We start from the raw sequence: 17,280 nt of genomic DNA on the forward strand, positions 1-17,280 counted from the left end.
AAAAAAAAATGAACTTCAACATATTTTTTTTTGAATGGTAAAATTAAATAAATTTGCTACAATAGGATAAATTGCATGGATTATTTTTTTCTTCATTTTATGAAAAAAATAAAAATAGAACAAAGAAATTTCAAAAGAAGAAAAATCATAAAAAATAATTGATATTAGAATATAATTTAGTTTTTATAATAAATTTTTATTAAAGAAGTGAAAAGAAAAATCATAAGAAAATTTTAAAGGACATTTGTACAAAATTTAGAGAAAGAAGTTTCAAAATATGATAAAAATAGGATTAAAAAGAACTTTAAAAGAAAACAAAAACTAAAATTTGATAGAAGAAAGATTAAATGGGTTGTTGCTTATCAAAGAAGAGTAAAACTAATGGAAAAGTAAATGAAAATACTCCTTTAAATAAAGAAACTAAGAACCAAAAACCTGTTCAACAACAAAATGAAAACCAAACGTATCAAGGAGTTGAAAATAAAACTACAACAACTAATGAAACAGTACCTAATAATAAACAAGACACCAAACCAATTGAACCATCAACTGAAAAGAAATCAACTGAACCATCAACTGAAGGAACTCATGTTCCAAAACCAAAAGGAGATGCTCCTGTTATTGAAGATAGACCTAATGGAAAAAAAGAAGTTGTTTCTGGAGATAAAAGTATTCTTCTTGATGAGATATATGCCAAACATTATGGAGAACTTGATAAAAAACATGATCAAGTAGAAGAAGCTAAGAAAGCATGGTTAGCTGCTAAAGAAGCAGGAGCAAGTGATGTTCAAGCAAAACATGATGAATTCCAAAAACAAAAAGATGAATTTGAAGCAATGAAATATACAACACATAAAGCAGCTTTTGATGAAGTTCAAATATATGAAATAGAAGAAGATACTATTGATTTGCATGGACTTCAAATTGAAGGAGCTATTATCATGATGAAAGAAGAAATTGAAAAACGTAAAAAAGAAGGAAAGAAAATATTACGATGTCAATGTGGTATGGGACATCATAACACAGTAGGATTTTCTAAAATTAAAGAAGAAGTAGTTAAAACATTAAATGAAATGGGAATGAAATATAGTGAAGATAAAGAACATGGGTTTGTTATTATTGAATTATAAACAAAAACCATTTAAAGTAAATAATTTTTAATTTAATATTTTATTTAATTAAAATAAAAACAAAAGAAAATAAAAAGAAAGAATAATTTTATGAAGTTTCTTTTAAAAGCATAAATAATTCTTTCATTATTTTAATGAAATCATTTTTAGATAATTTTGAAGTTGTTATTATTGTTTGTTTGAAGCCATTAGGTATTGTAGTATACTTTTGTTGTAAAATTAATTGCATGTTATTACAGAAAGATGGAATATCTGTAATATAAATTTCTCGGAGTACAGTAATACAATCATCTTGTCGATCTTTAGAAAAAAGATGAACAACACTTTCAATCATTGTTAATAAGGTCGTTGGTTGTTTTACTAAATCAATTGAATTTCCATCATTAATAAAATCAACAAGATTCTCACAAATTGCATGATAAGCATCTTGGTCTGGAACTGATGTAAATTGTAATAACCAATTAAATGCATATGGAAGAAATTCTGTTGGTAATTTTATTCTATTGAAATAAAAAATACAATCAGCACAGTCAATAATTAAATCATTTGTGGTTAATGTACAAAGTTTCATTGCTTCATTAAGTAATGGAACACAATTCTTTCTTAATGTTTCTTGGAATATAGAATGAGTGTATAAAGCATCTGCTATCATTGATAAACAATTAATAAGTGAACTTGCATGAGTTATATTAAAACATGCTTTAATTGAATCAATACATTGACTGAAAAATGGTTGACAATGAACCTCAATAACCATAAACATTTTTCCAATAACAATACAGGCACTTTCTAGTGCTTGTTCATTTTTATTTATTGATGCAATTTCAAGTAATGAAAATAACATTTGTGGTACCATATAATCAATGATTACAGCTGCAATTTCTTGTTTGAATTTAGAACGTTTTAATCCAATAAAAATAGTTTTCATTAACCAAAAAGCCGTCAATGTCTCATTATTAATAATTTTTCCTAATGCACTTTTCTTAATAACAATATTAGGTTCATTAAATAATTCTTGAAGATATTCATGTGTAGGTGCTGATCCAATAACATTACAATATGCATGGATATAATCTTCAAATTGCTTTTCATTTCCTTTTAATTTTCCTGTCATAACTAAACGAATAACATTAGTATAAATACCTTTTAAAAGTGATAAATTTTGAACCATTTGACTACTACATTCTTGAGATAATAACATCATTGATTTAGCAGTTTTACTTCCATACAAATCATTACCTACAAATTTTGATAAAAAGTTAATACATTGAGGAACTACTTGAGGACAACTGTCATGGAAAAATCTACCGTATTTACCAAGAACAATAATTAAACTTCTTGTAAATACAAATGGTACATTTTGTTGTTGAGAAATATATTGAATCGAAGATGAAATAATTTGAAAGAGTTCTTGAGAATTACTCATAGAAAAGTCTTCATAACCAGCAATAAGAGCAGCTATAACAGTTTCTTTATTATTAACTGAATTCCAAAGTCCAGGGAGAATATCAATAGAAGCAGAATTTCCAAGAACATCAATACATTTTCTAAATAAATAAAACGATGATGTCTTTCTAAATTTAAGAAATTCTTCTAATTCTTCTCCTTGACGTTCTTGTGGATCAAAATGTAATGAAACAACTTTTTGCATCATTTGTCTTGCAAAGTTAGTTAAAAATTCATAAAGAACTGTAGATTCACTTGCCCTTCGAGTTGATGTAGTTTCTAATAAAACAATAGCAGCCTCAGAAACATTTCTAATTACATCTTCATTAATAGTGTCAGATGCAAGAATAAGTTGATTTAAATGTTCTTTGATTAACATAGAATATTGGGAAGTTACATATTTATATAAGTCAATTGCAATTAAATAAGATATTTCAAAGAAACAATTTAATGGATTTCTTGATATCATAACAGTATAATTAGTATATTCTTGAAGAATACCAACAGCAATATTCATAATAATTTCTTTTTCTTGAGGAGAAGGAGCGTGAGAATCAATGTGAGTTAATTTTTTAATAAAAGTATCCATTACATTTGATATTGCTTCACATGAAGAAGAGCCTAATTGTTTTAATAAGAATGGAATTAATGGAGAAACTTTATAATAATCAATTGAGATAGTTGAGTATTGAATCCAAGAACAAAGACAATCTGTTGATTTATTGATTAATGAAATGTCTTGATTACAAATAGAAATAATAAATTGAATAATTGTCGGAGTAGCTTGACTTATTATTTGAATAAATCTATTTCGCATAGATATTTCAATTAAATCCATTTTACTTGAAGCATTAGCAATTTCCATAAATAAAGTTAATAACAATGGATTATTTTCATTTGAAATTGGAATCTTTTGAACAACATTATCCATAAAATTATTCCAACTAGGGTCTTGTAATGCCAATGCAACAATACATAATGAAAGTTGTTTGACAATTAAATTATTTGTTTTAAATTGAATTAATTTTTGGAAAATAAAGTCTTTTATTCCATTAAGCATATTTAAAGGAAATAAATCAAAACTATACATTAATCTTTTTTGTAATATTGTTGCACCATAATTAACTTTTACTATTTGAAGAGAATCATCTGAAGGTGTTTGCATTAGCCCTTCAAAGTATTGAATAGACTCTCTTTTTTTTAAAACCTCTGTAAGATAATAACTAGCTTGGGTTTTAAGTTGAGTATCATTACCATTTCCATAAACAATATGAAGTGCTTTTTGAATATCTTCCATTCTTTTTAAATTATTAGTTTTTTTTTTTTAATTTTAATTTTTAAACAGAATGAATTGTTTTTTTTTCTATTCTTCAGTTTTACTAATTAAAAAACTTAAGCTCAGACTTAGTTAACATATCCACATTTGCAGTTCTCGGACAGGGATAACTGCGTATATCTTCATTGCTAATTAAAAATAAGAATATAATTTAATCAATTATTAACTATTTGATTTATTTAAATTATGGTTTATTAATTTGTATTTTATTATTTTATTACATATTTTATTATACTAAAAATTAATTGGAATTAAAAAAGAGTAAATTATGGTTCAATTATATTAAATTGATGATTTTGAACTCCAATTGATGCAAATAGTCCAAACAAATGCATAGGATTACCACTAATTTGAATCTTTCCTGATTGAACCAATTCTTGAAGATTAACTTGTTTTGCAAATATTCCAAGTAATAATTCTCTAGTAACATGAGCAGTAAAAGTTGGTTGTTTATGAAGATTATTTCTAATATTAACAACGCAATTCTTAACAATAACACAATAATTTTCTTTCACATCATCAAAGAACAAATTAATTCTCCAATCAGCACCAATTAATTTTGATGGATCTACCATAATACATAATGTATCAAAAATGTGTGTTAAATTCATTGAACGAAGGACATATGGATTCTTCAAATTATCACTTTTTGCCATTGTTATTGGTTCTCTTCTTAAGTCATGTGCTCCACTTAAATAAATATTTCTCCATACAGCACATTCTTGTGAAAAAGCCATCTGAGTATATACATTAGCAAGCAATAAACGTGCTTGTTCATTATTTGGATTACTAAATACTAAATGGTTAAGTAACTCAACAGCCCATTTATATTCTCCTTTATCAAATGCCTTTTGTGCAAGATCAAGTACTTTATCTTCTCCTCCTAATGCTTCAACATATTTTTTCCCTAAGTCTGAAGGTTGTAATTGGTCTAAATGTGCAGGATTACCATCATACCATCCTATATATAATTGATATTGTCCTTTAATGTTATGACTAAGAGACCCATAATAATCTCTACAATAGAATTCCTTAGCCAATGAATCAGGTAATTTTAATAAATTAACGATTTCATTGGGAGTATATCCAAGGTTAGCATATCTTAACGTTTGGTCATGAATAAATTTATATAAATCTCTTTGTTTTTCCCAATATTCATTTACCCTTTTGTTTCCCCATGTTGGCCAATGATGTGATCCGAAATTAATTTCAACATCATCACCAAATTTCTCAATAACATGATCAATATAATTAGCCCATAATTTTCCATTTCTTACTTTTGCTCCACGAAGAGTAATGAGATTATGCATAATATGATTGATCTCTTCTGAAGCACAAAATGCTTTCATAGAAGGAATATAAAATACAAACTCAGATGGTGCCTCAGCTCCTGGAGTTTCTATAAAATGGAAATTAATACCATCGATAATAATTTCTTGTTCACCTTTAATTTCTATACATTGAGAATATTTAGGAAAAGCATTTAGTCCATGAGACAGTTGTTGACCAAGTCCATTACCAACAAATTGGGTTGGTTCAGTAGTTAAGTTTTGGCCATACATATAAATACTTCTTCTATCCATAGCAGGACCAGCAAAAATATTTTCACTGATTAATTCATTAACCATATTAGGAGGTACATATACTTTAGTCTCATCTGTTCCAACTCCAAGAAATCCACCACAATGGTCTCCATGAGAATGAGTAATGATAACAGCTGTAATTGGAAGTTCTCCACAATGTTTTCTGAATAAAGAAAGACCTGCAGAAGAAGCTTCAACAGTGGTTAATGTATCAATAACAATCCATCCTTTTTCTCCTTTAACAAATGTCATATTAGAAATATCAAAACCTCTGATTTGATAAATTTTATCTTTTAGAACTTCAAATAATCCATGAATTCTATTAAGTTGACATTGTCTCCATAAACTTGGATTAACAGTATCAGGACATTTATCTTTTAAGAAATCATAAGACTTCATTGAATAAGAAATATTACCTTCTTTGGTAAGGATTATACCATCTTCAATAGTACCAATAAATCCTCTTTGAGCATCTTCAAAATCTCTATTGTCATTAAAGTCTAATTGTCTTAAACAATTGTTATTGAGCTCTTTTGTAAAAGAAGAAGCCATTTTAATTTAAATAAAAATTTTACAGTTCTTTAGAGTTGAACAAGATGATTTTATAAATATTATTCAATTACAATAGTGGAATTAAAGATCTAAAAATTGATTGAGTTTCTAATGATAAATCATAACATTGATTAACATGATCATCTTTTTTTCTTAATACATAAAAATCTTCTTCAATGTCTAAAGCAAGACAAGCTGGTTCTTTCATATTTGTTAAATCAACAATGTTTTTATCTTCTTTTTCATTATATACTTCATCAAGTATATAATTATTAGATTTATCATTATCTTCATAACAATTATTCATTGGAATTAGTGGTGATTGATTTATTCTTTCTTTTTGATCTTGGGGTTGTTTATTTATACGAGCATATGTAATTGTTTTCTTTGGAATTTGATTTCTTTTTAAGTTTGGAAATAGTTTATTTTCTTTTTCATTTAATAATGACATTTGCTTTATTTTTAATTCATTTTCATCTGTAGGTTGATTACTAATTATATGTAATAATGAACTAAGTGCATTTCCTCCACCAACCATTTGATATTTATCATCATCATTATCATTAATAATTGTAACTGGTTGAACAATTTGAATTGGTTGGTTTTCACTTTGTTCTTCTTCTTTTTGATTTTGCTTAGAGAAATATTCTTCATTTTTGTGATAAAAACGTTGTTCATTTTCACCATTTTCTTTAATATAATCACCAATGTGTAATGACATAAATTGATTCAAAGCATTTTCAAAAGTATTTTGTTTATATAAATAAGGAGTAGAATTTTCAATGCATTGAATAAATTGATTTAAGTTAAGTGAGTCACATAAATCATTGAGTTGATTAGATTTCTTTTCCATATAAGTAAGTATTAGTTTAATGTACGGATCATTTTTTATTCTTTCAATTTCTTTATCTAACAATAGCCTATTTCTTTTTGCTTTGACATCTTTACAATAATTATCTAAACAGAGTTTAAGTTTTTTAAGATAGTTTAGTCTTGTATTAGTATTAGGTTTCATACATCTTAGTTTTCTTTCTTTCATTTTTTGAGTTAATTTAAATTTATGTTATACATCACTAATTTTTTTATGAAAAGAACAACGATCAAAAGATGTAAAAAACTAATTACCCCAACATTTAAAAATCACAAACAATATTCACATTATAGTAAATAATTAATAAATAAATTATAAAAGAATTATAAAATGATAATTTTATTCAAAGAAAAAATCCGAAGATTCTTTTAAAGAATAAAGATGAAAGAAGTGATGCCGCAAGGAGAAAGGCCTTTCGAGTTTTTTAGTAGAGATTTTGAGTAGTATTTAAGGAGAATCTTATAAAGATTAATTAAAACAGAATGGTTCATATTATATTTATTATTGATTATAAAACCCATCCAGGACAAGTAGTTAGAGTATGTGGTTCTGCTAAAGAACTTGGTAGTTGGACAGAAGGATATACTATGACATATAAAGATGGAAAATGTGTAGCAGAAGTTGATATTAACACCATTCCATTTGAATATAAATTTCAAGTTTATAATTGTGATGGGCATTTTATAGAACAATGGGAAAGTTGTGCAAATAGATTATTTATTCTTTGTAAACAAGCTGATGAAATAGTCATTGAATCAGTTTGGAATTATCCTGATGGTACTAAAATAACATCTAAACGAACAAAAATTGTTAAATCAACAATTAAGAAATCATGTTCACAAGAATTTGCCGATCTTTAAATTTACTTTCATCTAAAAAATTTTATATTTAATATTTTTAATAAAATTTAAATAAAATTTAAATAAATAAAAGAAAATATTAAATGAAGGAATTAAAAGAAATTAAAAGAATTAAAATTTGTAAAAAAATTAAAAATAAAACCATCAATCGTAAATTATTCATTTAAGGAAAATCATTGCGATAATACTGACTACACCTAAAAGCAAACAAATCATCATTATTGTCATTAACATTTTATCTGGACCACGTACTTTTTCAAGTAATCCTTTTAATTTAGCATTTGTTGCATCAAGTCGATCATTAACATGATCAACTTTATCTTCAAGAACATCTAATTTTTCTTTTTGAACATCAATTTTACCTCCAATTTCTTGTGCTACATTTTTAACATCTTTTACACCTTGAGCAAGAATATCTAACTTCGCATCAATCTCTTTATCATTTTCTTTTAATATTTTAAATCGTTCATCATCTTCTATATCAGGAAGTTCATCTACTTTATATTTATCTAATCCATTCACTGTTGGTCTTCCAGTATTAACATCACCCATTCCACTTCGTTCTCTATCCATTTTTTGTAATTGTTCGATATGTTGTTGAATACATTTAAGAGACTCTTCTTCAATTCCTAACCTATCTCTAATTTTTGGATCTTTCTATCATAAAATAAATATCTTTCATTGTAATTATGGTTTAATGACAAACTTTCTTTCTATTCTTATATACATCATTGTCATGATATGCTCTTAAGTCTTCTGCTAATCGAATTACTTCTTTCATTGTTTTACGAATGTCTGTAGAAATTTTCACAACTTCAACTTTATCGACATCAGGTTGTGCTTCCATTTCTGCTCTTTTCTCAATTAAATCTTTAGCCTCTTTAATTTGTGCTTTTAAAATATGTCTTCTTTTTCCAAATTCAGTTTGTTCATGTTCTTCTTCTGAAGTTGGTTCTTGTGGTTGTTCTTCAAGTTCTTGATAAGTGAACCCACAATCCTCTGCAATATATGTTAATTTTCTTACTAATGCGTTCATTTACTTTTGCAGTTCAATTCAATTGTCTTTTTTTTCTTTTGGATTCTTCATTTTTATTATATTTTCCTTTATTTTTTCGGGATTTTTTCCTCTTTTCTCTTCTCAAGACACTTTTTTTGATTTTATTATTTCTCTGTCTTTTCGGGAACTTTTGCTTAATTTATTCTTATTTATTTTTATATTTCTTTTTGTTTTTTCTTAAAATGCTAAATTTGGAATAACTATAAATACATTTAAAACAAAAAATAAATATTAATAACAAATTTGTATTTTTGTTATTTGAGTTATTTTTATCTTTAAATATTTCAAAGTACTGGAGTTTATTTTAATTATTATTTTTTATCTCATTATTTCCTAAATTTATGATGAATAGAGTCATAGAATCTATTTGTAGTTTCTTTCTATTTCTAAAAATAAAATTATTATTCTTTATTATTTAAAGAGAGAATAATGTTATTTTGAATGGATATTATATTTAATATTTTTATATTATAAAATGATGACACTAAAACCTTTTTTATTTACCTTATGAAAATAGTTGTTATTTTATTTTACAAAAAGTACAAACAATATTAAGCATTATAAATTTGTTTTTCTTATTTATCTTTTGTAATCTAATTTCAAAAAAAAAATGATAATAATTAAAAAGTTAGAAAGATATATGATATTAAAATATTTCTACTCTGTATAAATTAAAAAGAAAGGTAAATAATATAAAATATACTCCAAATATGTAGAACGAACATATAAGAATTTTTTATGTCACACAGAAATATTTACATTAGATTATAAATTTTTAAGATTATAATAATATAATGAATAAGTTTTTATAATCTTCAACAGTATCTTATAAAAATAAAAAAAAAATACATTATTTGAATGATTTAAATTTGTTTCTACTTTACACTCATCTTTTTTAAATTGATAAATTTTATTTTAATATTTCAAACAAATTCGTTATATATAACATTTTAAATCAATATTTTGAAAAAATAAAAAATTATTTTGTGAACAAAATAATTTATTAACAAATTTCTTAATATGACAACAATAACACCTCAACAAGCCAAACAAATTGAAGACCAGTCTAGTACTTATATATCTTCTATCAATGAAATGACTCGAGAATATATTAATAGTGAATCACAAATGAGTTATAACCACCAGCATATACCAACAACTCCTTTTTCTATGGAAATGAAACCAGAAACTCATGCACTTGATGATGCTCCAAATGATATGAAAGTTTTATTAAAAAATTGTATTATATTACATTCAAAAACAAATGAAATTCTTCAAGAATTACCAAGTCTCCAACACAAATTTATTACTTATGGTGATTATAATCCAGTAACAAAGAAATTATCAGAAGAAAAATGTGTAATTCCACGTTCAGTAGAAATGGATATGATTACTTCATTAATTCCATCAATTCATTCAGTCATAGTTTTTTCAAAAAAATGTTTTTTATTGGTTCAGTCTATTGTTAAATTTATTACTTCTGCTCTTCAGGCTAAAGTACAAAGCTATTTTAGAACTTTATTTAATGATATTGGAAGATTATTATCAGCACATACTCTTCTTGATACATCAATTCATAATAACCCAATCCTTTTGGCACATATCAGTTTTTATTATCATTTAATATCAAATTATGCAGGTGCTGCAGTTGGAGATAATCCTAATGCAGAAAAGATTGCAAACTTATTAGTTATTATTACAACATTCCAAAATAAATTTCAAGGAGGAAATGATATATTAAAACAAGACTTCTCTTTACCATCTTCTAAATTTCCATCTTCCTTATTTATTAAAATAATGCATTCTGTATGTTTGTTTGAAACTTCTAGAATCATTAAAGCAAGTACATCACCAGAAGATATTTTATCAATTATTTATCTTTGCTATGCTTATGTTTCATGGTCATCTGAACGTTCATTGTCAAGAACATTAGATAAGAATTTAGAAGAAATAGCACGTAAATATCCAGTTATATTAACTTGTTTTGATTCAAAAAGTCCTATTGATTCATCAAATCTAATAAGTAGAATAAGAAAGACAAGAACAATAAGTTTAGATGAAAGTATGAAAGTAATAAAAGATCCATCAACATTAATTACAAATTGTAATGAATTTTTATTAAAAAAAGTTTCATTAACAACAGGGATAGAACTTATTTATGAATTAAAAAGAAGGATAGTTGAATTATTATATGGATTTAGTTTAATTGGAAGACCAACACCAATAAGTGTTATTGGAGTTACATTAAAGTATTGTAATCTTATTATCAAAATTACTGAAAAAATTCAAAGAAGTAAACATGAATCAATTATAAAATTACTTAATAAAGTAGAACAAGAAATTAATACAATTAAAAAGAATAATGAAGCAGAAAAATTAAAAGATATTATTCCAAAATATATGAATGAAAATATAAATTCTAAAGAATTTATTCTAATGGAAATATATCTTGATCAATTAAGAAAAGATTGTAAAGCAGATAAAATTGATGCTATTTGGAAAAGAATAAAAGAAATTATTATGATTAATGAAATTAATGAAGAATTAAAAAATGCAACAAACATGGCATTTCTTTATTTTGTAAGATATCCATTATTGGAAAAAATATATGAAAATATTATTAAAAATGAAGAATTTTATGAAAGTTTTATTGAATTTAATAAAATATATTCATTTATTATTAAAAACCAATCACTTCAAACAATTATTGTTGGAGATATTTATGAAGCATTAAATAATGAAATTGAAGTTTTAATTAAAAAAATAATTGTTGAACCATTACAAACTCAAATTGAAGAAGATTTAAGACTTCAAATTTATGGAGAATTAAATGTTAATGATGTTAACATTGTTTCTCATCCAATTCAAGATATACAAAGAATAATTGATCATCCAATTATTATTTTAAATAGATGTATTCATGTTAAAAGTGAAATAGAAAATTCATTAGAAATTAAATTCTATAAACATTATAATTGGGATGAATATCAAAGAATGAAAGTGTTAGGAGAAAAAAAATATGGATTACATCTTTTTGAAAATTATTTAATTGGACAAACAACAGTTGAAGGACTTGATGTATTGAGAATAATGAAAAATATTCAATCTTTTGTTATGAAATATCATTATAATTTATATTCTCAATGTTTTATTGAAAGAGAATCAGATGGAAATAGGTTAAGTTCTATTGGAATTAATCAAATTGCAGAATCAATTAAAACACATGGAATGGGAATAATGAATACATGTGTCAATTATGTTTATCAATATTTATTAAAACAATTTACATTATTAAGTGAATTTTTATTTGATGATCAAATAAAAGGTATTTTAATGAAATCACTTAAAACATTTGATGGAAAAAATTATACATTAGCAATGGCAGAATTAGATATTAAAGAATTTAAACGACTTGGACTTAGAAAAATTAAACACAATAAAAAGGTTGTTAGTTCAAGTTATTTAGATTTATTTAGAATGTTAATTACATTTATTGGTAATTCTATTGGATTTGTTAGAATGATAAGAACAGGTGGATTAATGCATTGTGCTAAAACTATTGAATTCATTCCAGATCTTTTTAATATTCCTGACTTTGTTGATTTAACTTCTAAACAAGTTCAGTCAATTCAAACTGCTGCAGAAAACTTTTCAAAAATTATTTCTGAATATTCTAAATCTTATGATGGATATGACTTAAAATATTTAACTTTACTTGTTGAAATATTTAAAGATGAATTAAATTCCCAAAGGTATACTCACCTTAAACATTTCTACTTATCTCTTCCTGCATTGTTATTAACTTATATAGACTTCATTATTGCTGCTAAAGAACGTTTATTAAGAAATTCAACAAATCTTGATGTAGAAGGTTACATCATGTCTGATGATGGTTTCCTTATTGGAGTGGCTTATATTTTAAGTATTTTGAATCAAAGAGAATTATTTTATCAATTACATTTCCTTGACGGTTTAGAGAAGTTATATAATCAAAAACTTACTGATGCTCAAAATGATTTAAAAAAGGGTTCTAAAGATCAACAATTGTCTGCTACTGTTTTAGTTGCTAAGTACTCTAATTATATCAAAGAAATACATTTGTTATCAATTAGCTTAGATGATGCAATGAATCTTTTCTTAAATTAATTAATTTCTTTTATTCTATCTTTTCCTCTTTTATTATCTCTATTTCTGTATCTTTTTTCCTTAATATAAAAAAAAATCTTTCTTTTGTTTATAAAAATTAAAATAAATTCATTCAATTCAGTCTTCGTCAGCAGAAATATCAGCTAAATCAGCTAATGTCATAATTTTTGGTGCTCTCTTAGTACTTTCAGTTTTCTTTTCTTCTTTTTTAGCTTCTTTTTTGTGTTTTTTCTCTTTCTTATCTTCTTTCTCAGCTTTAATTTCTGGTTTTTTCTCTTCTTTACTTCCTTCTTCTTTCTTATCATGTTTTTTATGTTCTTTTTTTTCTTTTTTCTTATCCTTTTTATCTTTCTTTTCTTCCTGTTTGTCTTCTTTAACAGATTTAGTTTCTTCTTCTTTCTTTTCTTTTTTCTCATGATGTTTCTTTTTTTCCTTCTTTTCTTCTTTTGAAGAGTCTTTACCATCTTCTTCTTTCTTTTCTTTTTTCTCCTTCTTTTCCTTTTTCTCTTCTTTTTTACTCTCTTTTTTACTTTCCTTTTTCTCTTCTTTCTCAGCTTTGGTTACTGGTTTTTTCTTTTCTTCATTTGAAATTTCTTTCTTTTCTTGTTTCTTTTTCAAATAAGCACCTTGATAAGCTTCAGTTTCAGTTATACACTGTTTGTGTGCATCAAATTCAGGCTCAGTTTTAAATGATTTATGGCAATCAATACAAGTGTATCCACAGAATCCACGGCATTTTGATGCGTGAGCTTTTGCCTTTGATTTTTTTATAGTTTCACCACACTTATCACAAGTAAAGTTAACCATTTGATATTACTAGTTATATAGTTGATTTATTTTTCTATTTCTCCTTTATTTTTTACCTAAAGATATTTATAGAAATTTGCCCTATTTCAAAAACTATAAAGAATTATATTTTTTTATAATAATATTAATTATTTTTTATTATTAGAAACTTGAATCATTGAAAACCAAAAAATTAACAAAATGTTTTTATTTATTTTTAGTCAATCAGTGAATTGTTCTATCAATGTTCCAACAACGGACAAAATACACAACCCAATGCAAATCAACATAGCAATTCCATATACAACATATCTCCAAATTGGGATATATGCATCTGGAAGTTTTATCCATTTATTTTTATTTTTCATAATTTCAGCATCATTATCATATGTTATGACAGTAGATGAATCTTCTTTAGAGTTTTCAATATTTGTTTCTTTTTGTTCTTTAATTTCATTTAATTCAATTTCTTGTTGTCCATTAGTATTTGTATCAATTGTAACAACAACATCAGCAACACCTTCATTCTTTTCTGCCTCTTCTTTTCCTAATGCAGTTTCAATATCATTTTGAGTAAATCTTTGATTTCCGTCAACAACTTTATTATAAATAATATTATCTATTATTGATAATTTTCTGAAATTAGGATCACCAAATTTTTCAATTCTAGGCCATAACATCATTATACACATTGGTCCAACATAAACTACAAATATTGAAAAAATAGCTGATGCTACTGAGAATACTACTCCAATGTCTATTATAAATGTTGCACAAAATGTTGTTAATATAAGAATAGTAGTTCTGATCATTAAAATAATAACTCTACCATTCCATAACTGTACTAGCTTCCATTTCTTTGGAATATATCTAAGAATACCTGCACAGGTTGGGAACATTAATGCTGGATATGAAATAACTACAACAATGATCATTAACATACGACAGACAATAATTAACCAATCTACATCTGAACTATCTGGATTTGAAAAATCATTTAATACATTAGAAGAGACTTTATCAAAACTTACATGTCCACTTACTGCCATAAGAATAAATAAACTTGAACAAGTTAGAACAGAAACATAACTACCTCCTTGTAAAGCAACTAGTTTTGTCTTTTTAGATAACCCTTTAGTTCCAACATATAATGGTGGTAAACAAGAATGAATTTGGAAGTTAGCAGTAATAAATGGTGCCATAGTAAAGAAATCCATTGCTCCAGTTGGCCACAATTTTCCACTAAATGTTGGATAATTTGCATCACCACCATTTGATGATTTACCAGAAGCTCCTGCATAAATTGCTTTTCCTAAAACTACAAAAGTGGTTATTACTGCAGCAACAACAGTTAATGTAGAAATTCTATTTAAGAATTTAACTGATTTTGGAATAATAAGTGGGAAATTTAAACACACAGCAACTAAATAAAGAATAATATAATGCCATTTGCAAAAAACTCCAGCAGTTTTACTTCCATAACATGAATCCATAGTATAATTCCATTTGTCTCTATTTGTAAGGTCCTGAATAATACCAAAAAGATATTGTGTAGCAATAACTTGATAAACCATTAGAACACAAAAATAGAATAAAGTATTACAAATATCAACAATACAAGCAAAAACTTTACCAAAAATAAGTGATAATAATTCTCCCATTGTTGCTGCACCTGTAATATAAATTGCTCTATTAAAATAATTCCATGTTATAACAAAATATACTATTGTAGCAAGACACCATGCAATAAAACCTATAACACCCATTTTGTAACAAGTCTGACTTAAAGAAAGAATACCAGCACCAATAAGAGAGTTTGTAAGAGAAAATCCAAAAGAAAATGAATTTGAAAAAATTTTATACCAAGTCTTTTTGGTTCTTTGAAGATTACCAACTTCATTTCTTTTAAACTCTTTCTGTTCACAAAGTAATTCTTGAAAATTTCTAGCAATCATATCTTCTACTGTAAATCCTTTCTTTGCTTTCTTTTTCTTTAGTTTTTTAATGTTTTTAATATCTTCTTTAGATAACTCATCTTTACTTTCTCCTTCTGAATTATAACTAATTTTTTTACTTATTTTTGATTTATAAGCAACTTCTTCTCCATTATCTCTGGCAACTTCATCCTCGTCTGTAGATCCAGAAGAATCATCCATTTCATTAACAACATTAACATCTAATTCAACAGATTCTTCTTCATTTGGAAAATCATGAATACCATCCTCAATAAAGCGTTCAGGATATTCTTCAAAATCACCTTTTTCAAGTGTTTTTGAAAGGGTGTCATTATCTAAATTGCTTTGAATTACTGCTTTAGACATTAATTAAATAATTCAAGTAGAACAACCTTAAAAGAGCTTATTTCTATTCGAATTGATTCGAGAACAATTTTTATTATTTTTATCAAAAACCTATAAAATCTTCATCCCAATTTCAAGTGATCGTCTCATTTAAATCAAAACAAATTATCGTTTTGGCTTTCAAATTGTAACATTCTTATTCTTTCTCGAAAATCTATCTAATTCTTTTTTCTTCTTTGTTTTCTGTTTTCGAGTGAATTTTCTCCCTTTTTTTAGAAAAAAAGAATGAAATGACTCTTTTAGGTTGTTATCAACCAATATACCCAAAGCAATTATTTTGACCTATCAGTTATATTTTCTTTACATTTTACTTGTCTCTTTTTTTTCTCCGCATTTTCTTTTTTTTCTCCGCATTTTCTTTTTTTTTTTACCAATTTATCATTTGATGATGATATCATCATTTACTATTATTTTATTATTATTTTATTATTTTATTCGACTCATTAAAAAATCATTTATCAATCAATAATTTTCTATTATTTAGCATTCCTATTAAACACTAAGCAAGACTGTTTATTATTATTATCATCATCCATAGATAGAATGATTGAAAGCAGTTATGCCCATTCAATTCAAAATCCACAAATTCAACAAATAGTATTTTATCCATAATTTTAATTTAACATTTTCAATAACTAAAATTACTTGATTGTAAAAATACACTCGAGTCAAAAACATTATTTTATCAGCGAGATTGTAGAATTATTGTTTAATGATTTATCACACGAGTATATTTATTTTTATTTGCACGAATTTAAAGTTATTGGTATTTATTTTTTGTTAAGAATGAGATAATATTTTTTAATATTTAAGAATGACAAATGAGGATAATATTGAAGAGAGGTGAAAGTGATATGGTATTAAGGTAAGTAAATAAGAACAACAAGTAAAGGGTTGATATAAAAAATGGAAGTAGTGAGATAGATTATGTGAAAGAAACTGTAAATAACAATGAATATATTTATAATGCTTTTAAACAACAAGAATAATAGGTAATTTTGCTAATGAAAAGAAGAGGCTGAATAATAAGAAAATATTCAAAATAAGAAAATTTTAATAATACTTTCGTGAATTAACATGGAATAAAAAGACTGAAGGTGAATAAGAACCCAATGAAAGAAAGAAAAAATGTCAATTATTAGATATATCCTCA

At 25.3% G+C, this 17,280-nt stretch overlaps 9 protein-coding genes across 9 annotated transcripts; 3 read left to right on the top strand and 6 right to left on the bottom strand.

The window, feature by feature from the left end:
• Positions 1–347: 347 nt before the first annotated feature.
• Positions 348–1,130, top strand: ENU1_117950 (Smr domain containing protein; the record flags this gene model as incomplete). The annotated part of the gene is made up of 1 exon (XM_008859734.1): positions 348–1,130. The coding sequence occupies one exon, from the start codon at positions 348–350 to the stop codon at positions 1,128–1,130; it is 783 nt and encodes a 260-aa protein (XP_008857956.1).
• Positions 1,131–1,218: 88 nt separating this feature from the next.
• Positions 1,219–3,873, bottom strand: ENU1_117960 (exportin 1 family protein; the record flags this gene model as incomplete). Its single annotated transcript, XM_008859735.1, has 1 exon — positions 1,219–3,873. One exon carries the CDS (start codon positions 3,871–3,873, stop codon positions 1,219–1,221), a length of 2,655 nt encoding a protein of 884 aa, XP_008857957.1.
• Positions 3,874–4,178: 305 nt separating this feature from the next.
• On the bottom strand, positions 4,179–6,047 carry ENU1_117970 (metallo-beta-lactamase superfamily protein; the record flags this gene model as incomplete). Its single annotated transcript, XM_008859736.1, has 1 exon — positions 4,179–6,047. The coding sequence occupies one exon, from the start codon at positions 6,045–6,047 to the stop codon at positions 4,179–4,181; it is 1,869 nt and encodes a 622-aa protein (XP_008857958.1).
• Positions 6,048–6,114: 67 nt separating this feature from the next.
• Positions 6,115–7,086, bottom strand: ENU1_117980 (hypothetical protein; the record flags this gene model as incomplete). The annotated part of the gene is made up of 1 exon (XM_008859737.1): positions 6,115–7,086. The coding sequence occupies one exon, from the start codon at positions 7,084–7,086 to the stop codon at positions 6,115–6,117; it is 972 nt and encodes a 323-aa protein (XP_008857959.1).
• Positions 7,087–7,400: 314 nt separating this feature from the next.
• On the top strand, positions 7,401–7,778 carry ENU1_117990 (hypothetical protein; the record flags this gene model as incomplete). The annotated part of the gene is made up of 1 exon (XM_008859738.1): positions 7,401–7,778. One exon carries the CDS (start codon positions 7,401–7,403, stop codon positions 7,776–7,778), a length of 378 nt encoding a protein of 125 aa, XP_008857960.1.
• A 159-nt stretch (positions 7,779–7,937) lies between these two features.
• ENU1_118000 (SNARE domain containing protein) lies at positions 7,938–8,814 on the bottom strand (the record flags this gene model as incomplete). The annotated part of the gene is made up of 2 exons (XM_008859739.1): positions 7,938–8,435; positions 8,485–8,814. 2 exons carry the CDS (start codon positions 8,812–8,814, stop codon positions 7,938–7,940), a joined length of 828 nt encoding a protein of 275 aa, XP_008857961.1.
• A 1,041-nt stretch (positions 8,815–9,855) lies between these two features.
• Positions 9,856–12,981, top strand: ENU1_118010 (hypothetical protein; the record flags this gene model as incomplete). Its single annotated transcript, XM_008859740.1, has 1 exon — positions 9,856–12,981. One exon carries the CDS (start codon positions 9,856–9,858, stop codon positions 12,979–12,981), a length of 3,126 nt encoding a protein of 1,041 aa, XP_008857962.1.
• A 117-nt stretch (positions 12,982–13,098) lies between these two features.
• ENU1_118020 (LYAR-type C2HC zinc finger protein) lies at positions 13,099–13,788 on the bottom strand (the record flags this gene model as incomplete). Its single annotated transcript, XM_008859741.1, has 1 exon — positions 13,099–13,788. The coding sequence occupies one exon, from the start codon at positions 13,786–13,788 to the stop codon at positions 13,099–13,101; it is 690 nt and encodes a 229-aa protein (XP_008857963.1).
• A 200-nt stretch (positions 13,789–13,988) lies between these two features.
• ENU1_118030 (N-system amino acid transporter 1, putative) lies at positions 13,989–16,088 on the bottom strand (the record flags this gene model as incomplete). The annotated part of the gene is made up of 1 exon (XM_008859742.1): positions 13,989–16,088. One exon carries the CDS (start codon positions 16,086–16,088, stop codon positions 13,989–13,991), a length of 2,100 nt encoding a protein of 699 aa, XP_008857964.1.
• Between the last annotated feature and the right edge of the window lie 1,192 nt (positions 16,089–17,280).

The sequence above is a fragment of the Entamoeba nuttalli genome (genome assembly GCF_000257125.1).
Source record: "Entamoeba nuttalli P19 unplaced genomic scaffold asmbl_5034, whole genome shotgun sequence".
In the NCBI taxonomy this organism is placed as follows: Eukaryota; Evosea; order Mastigamoebida; family Endamoebidae; genus Entamoeba; species Entamoeba nuttalli.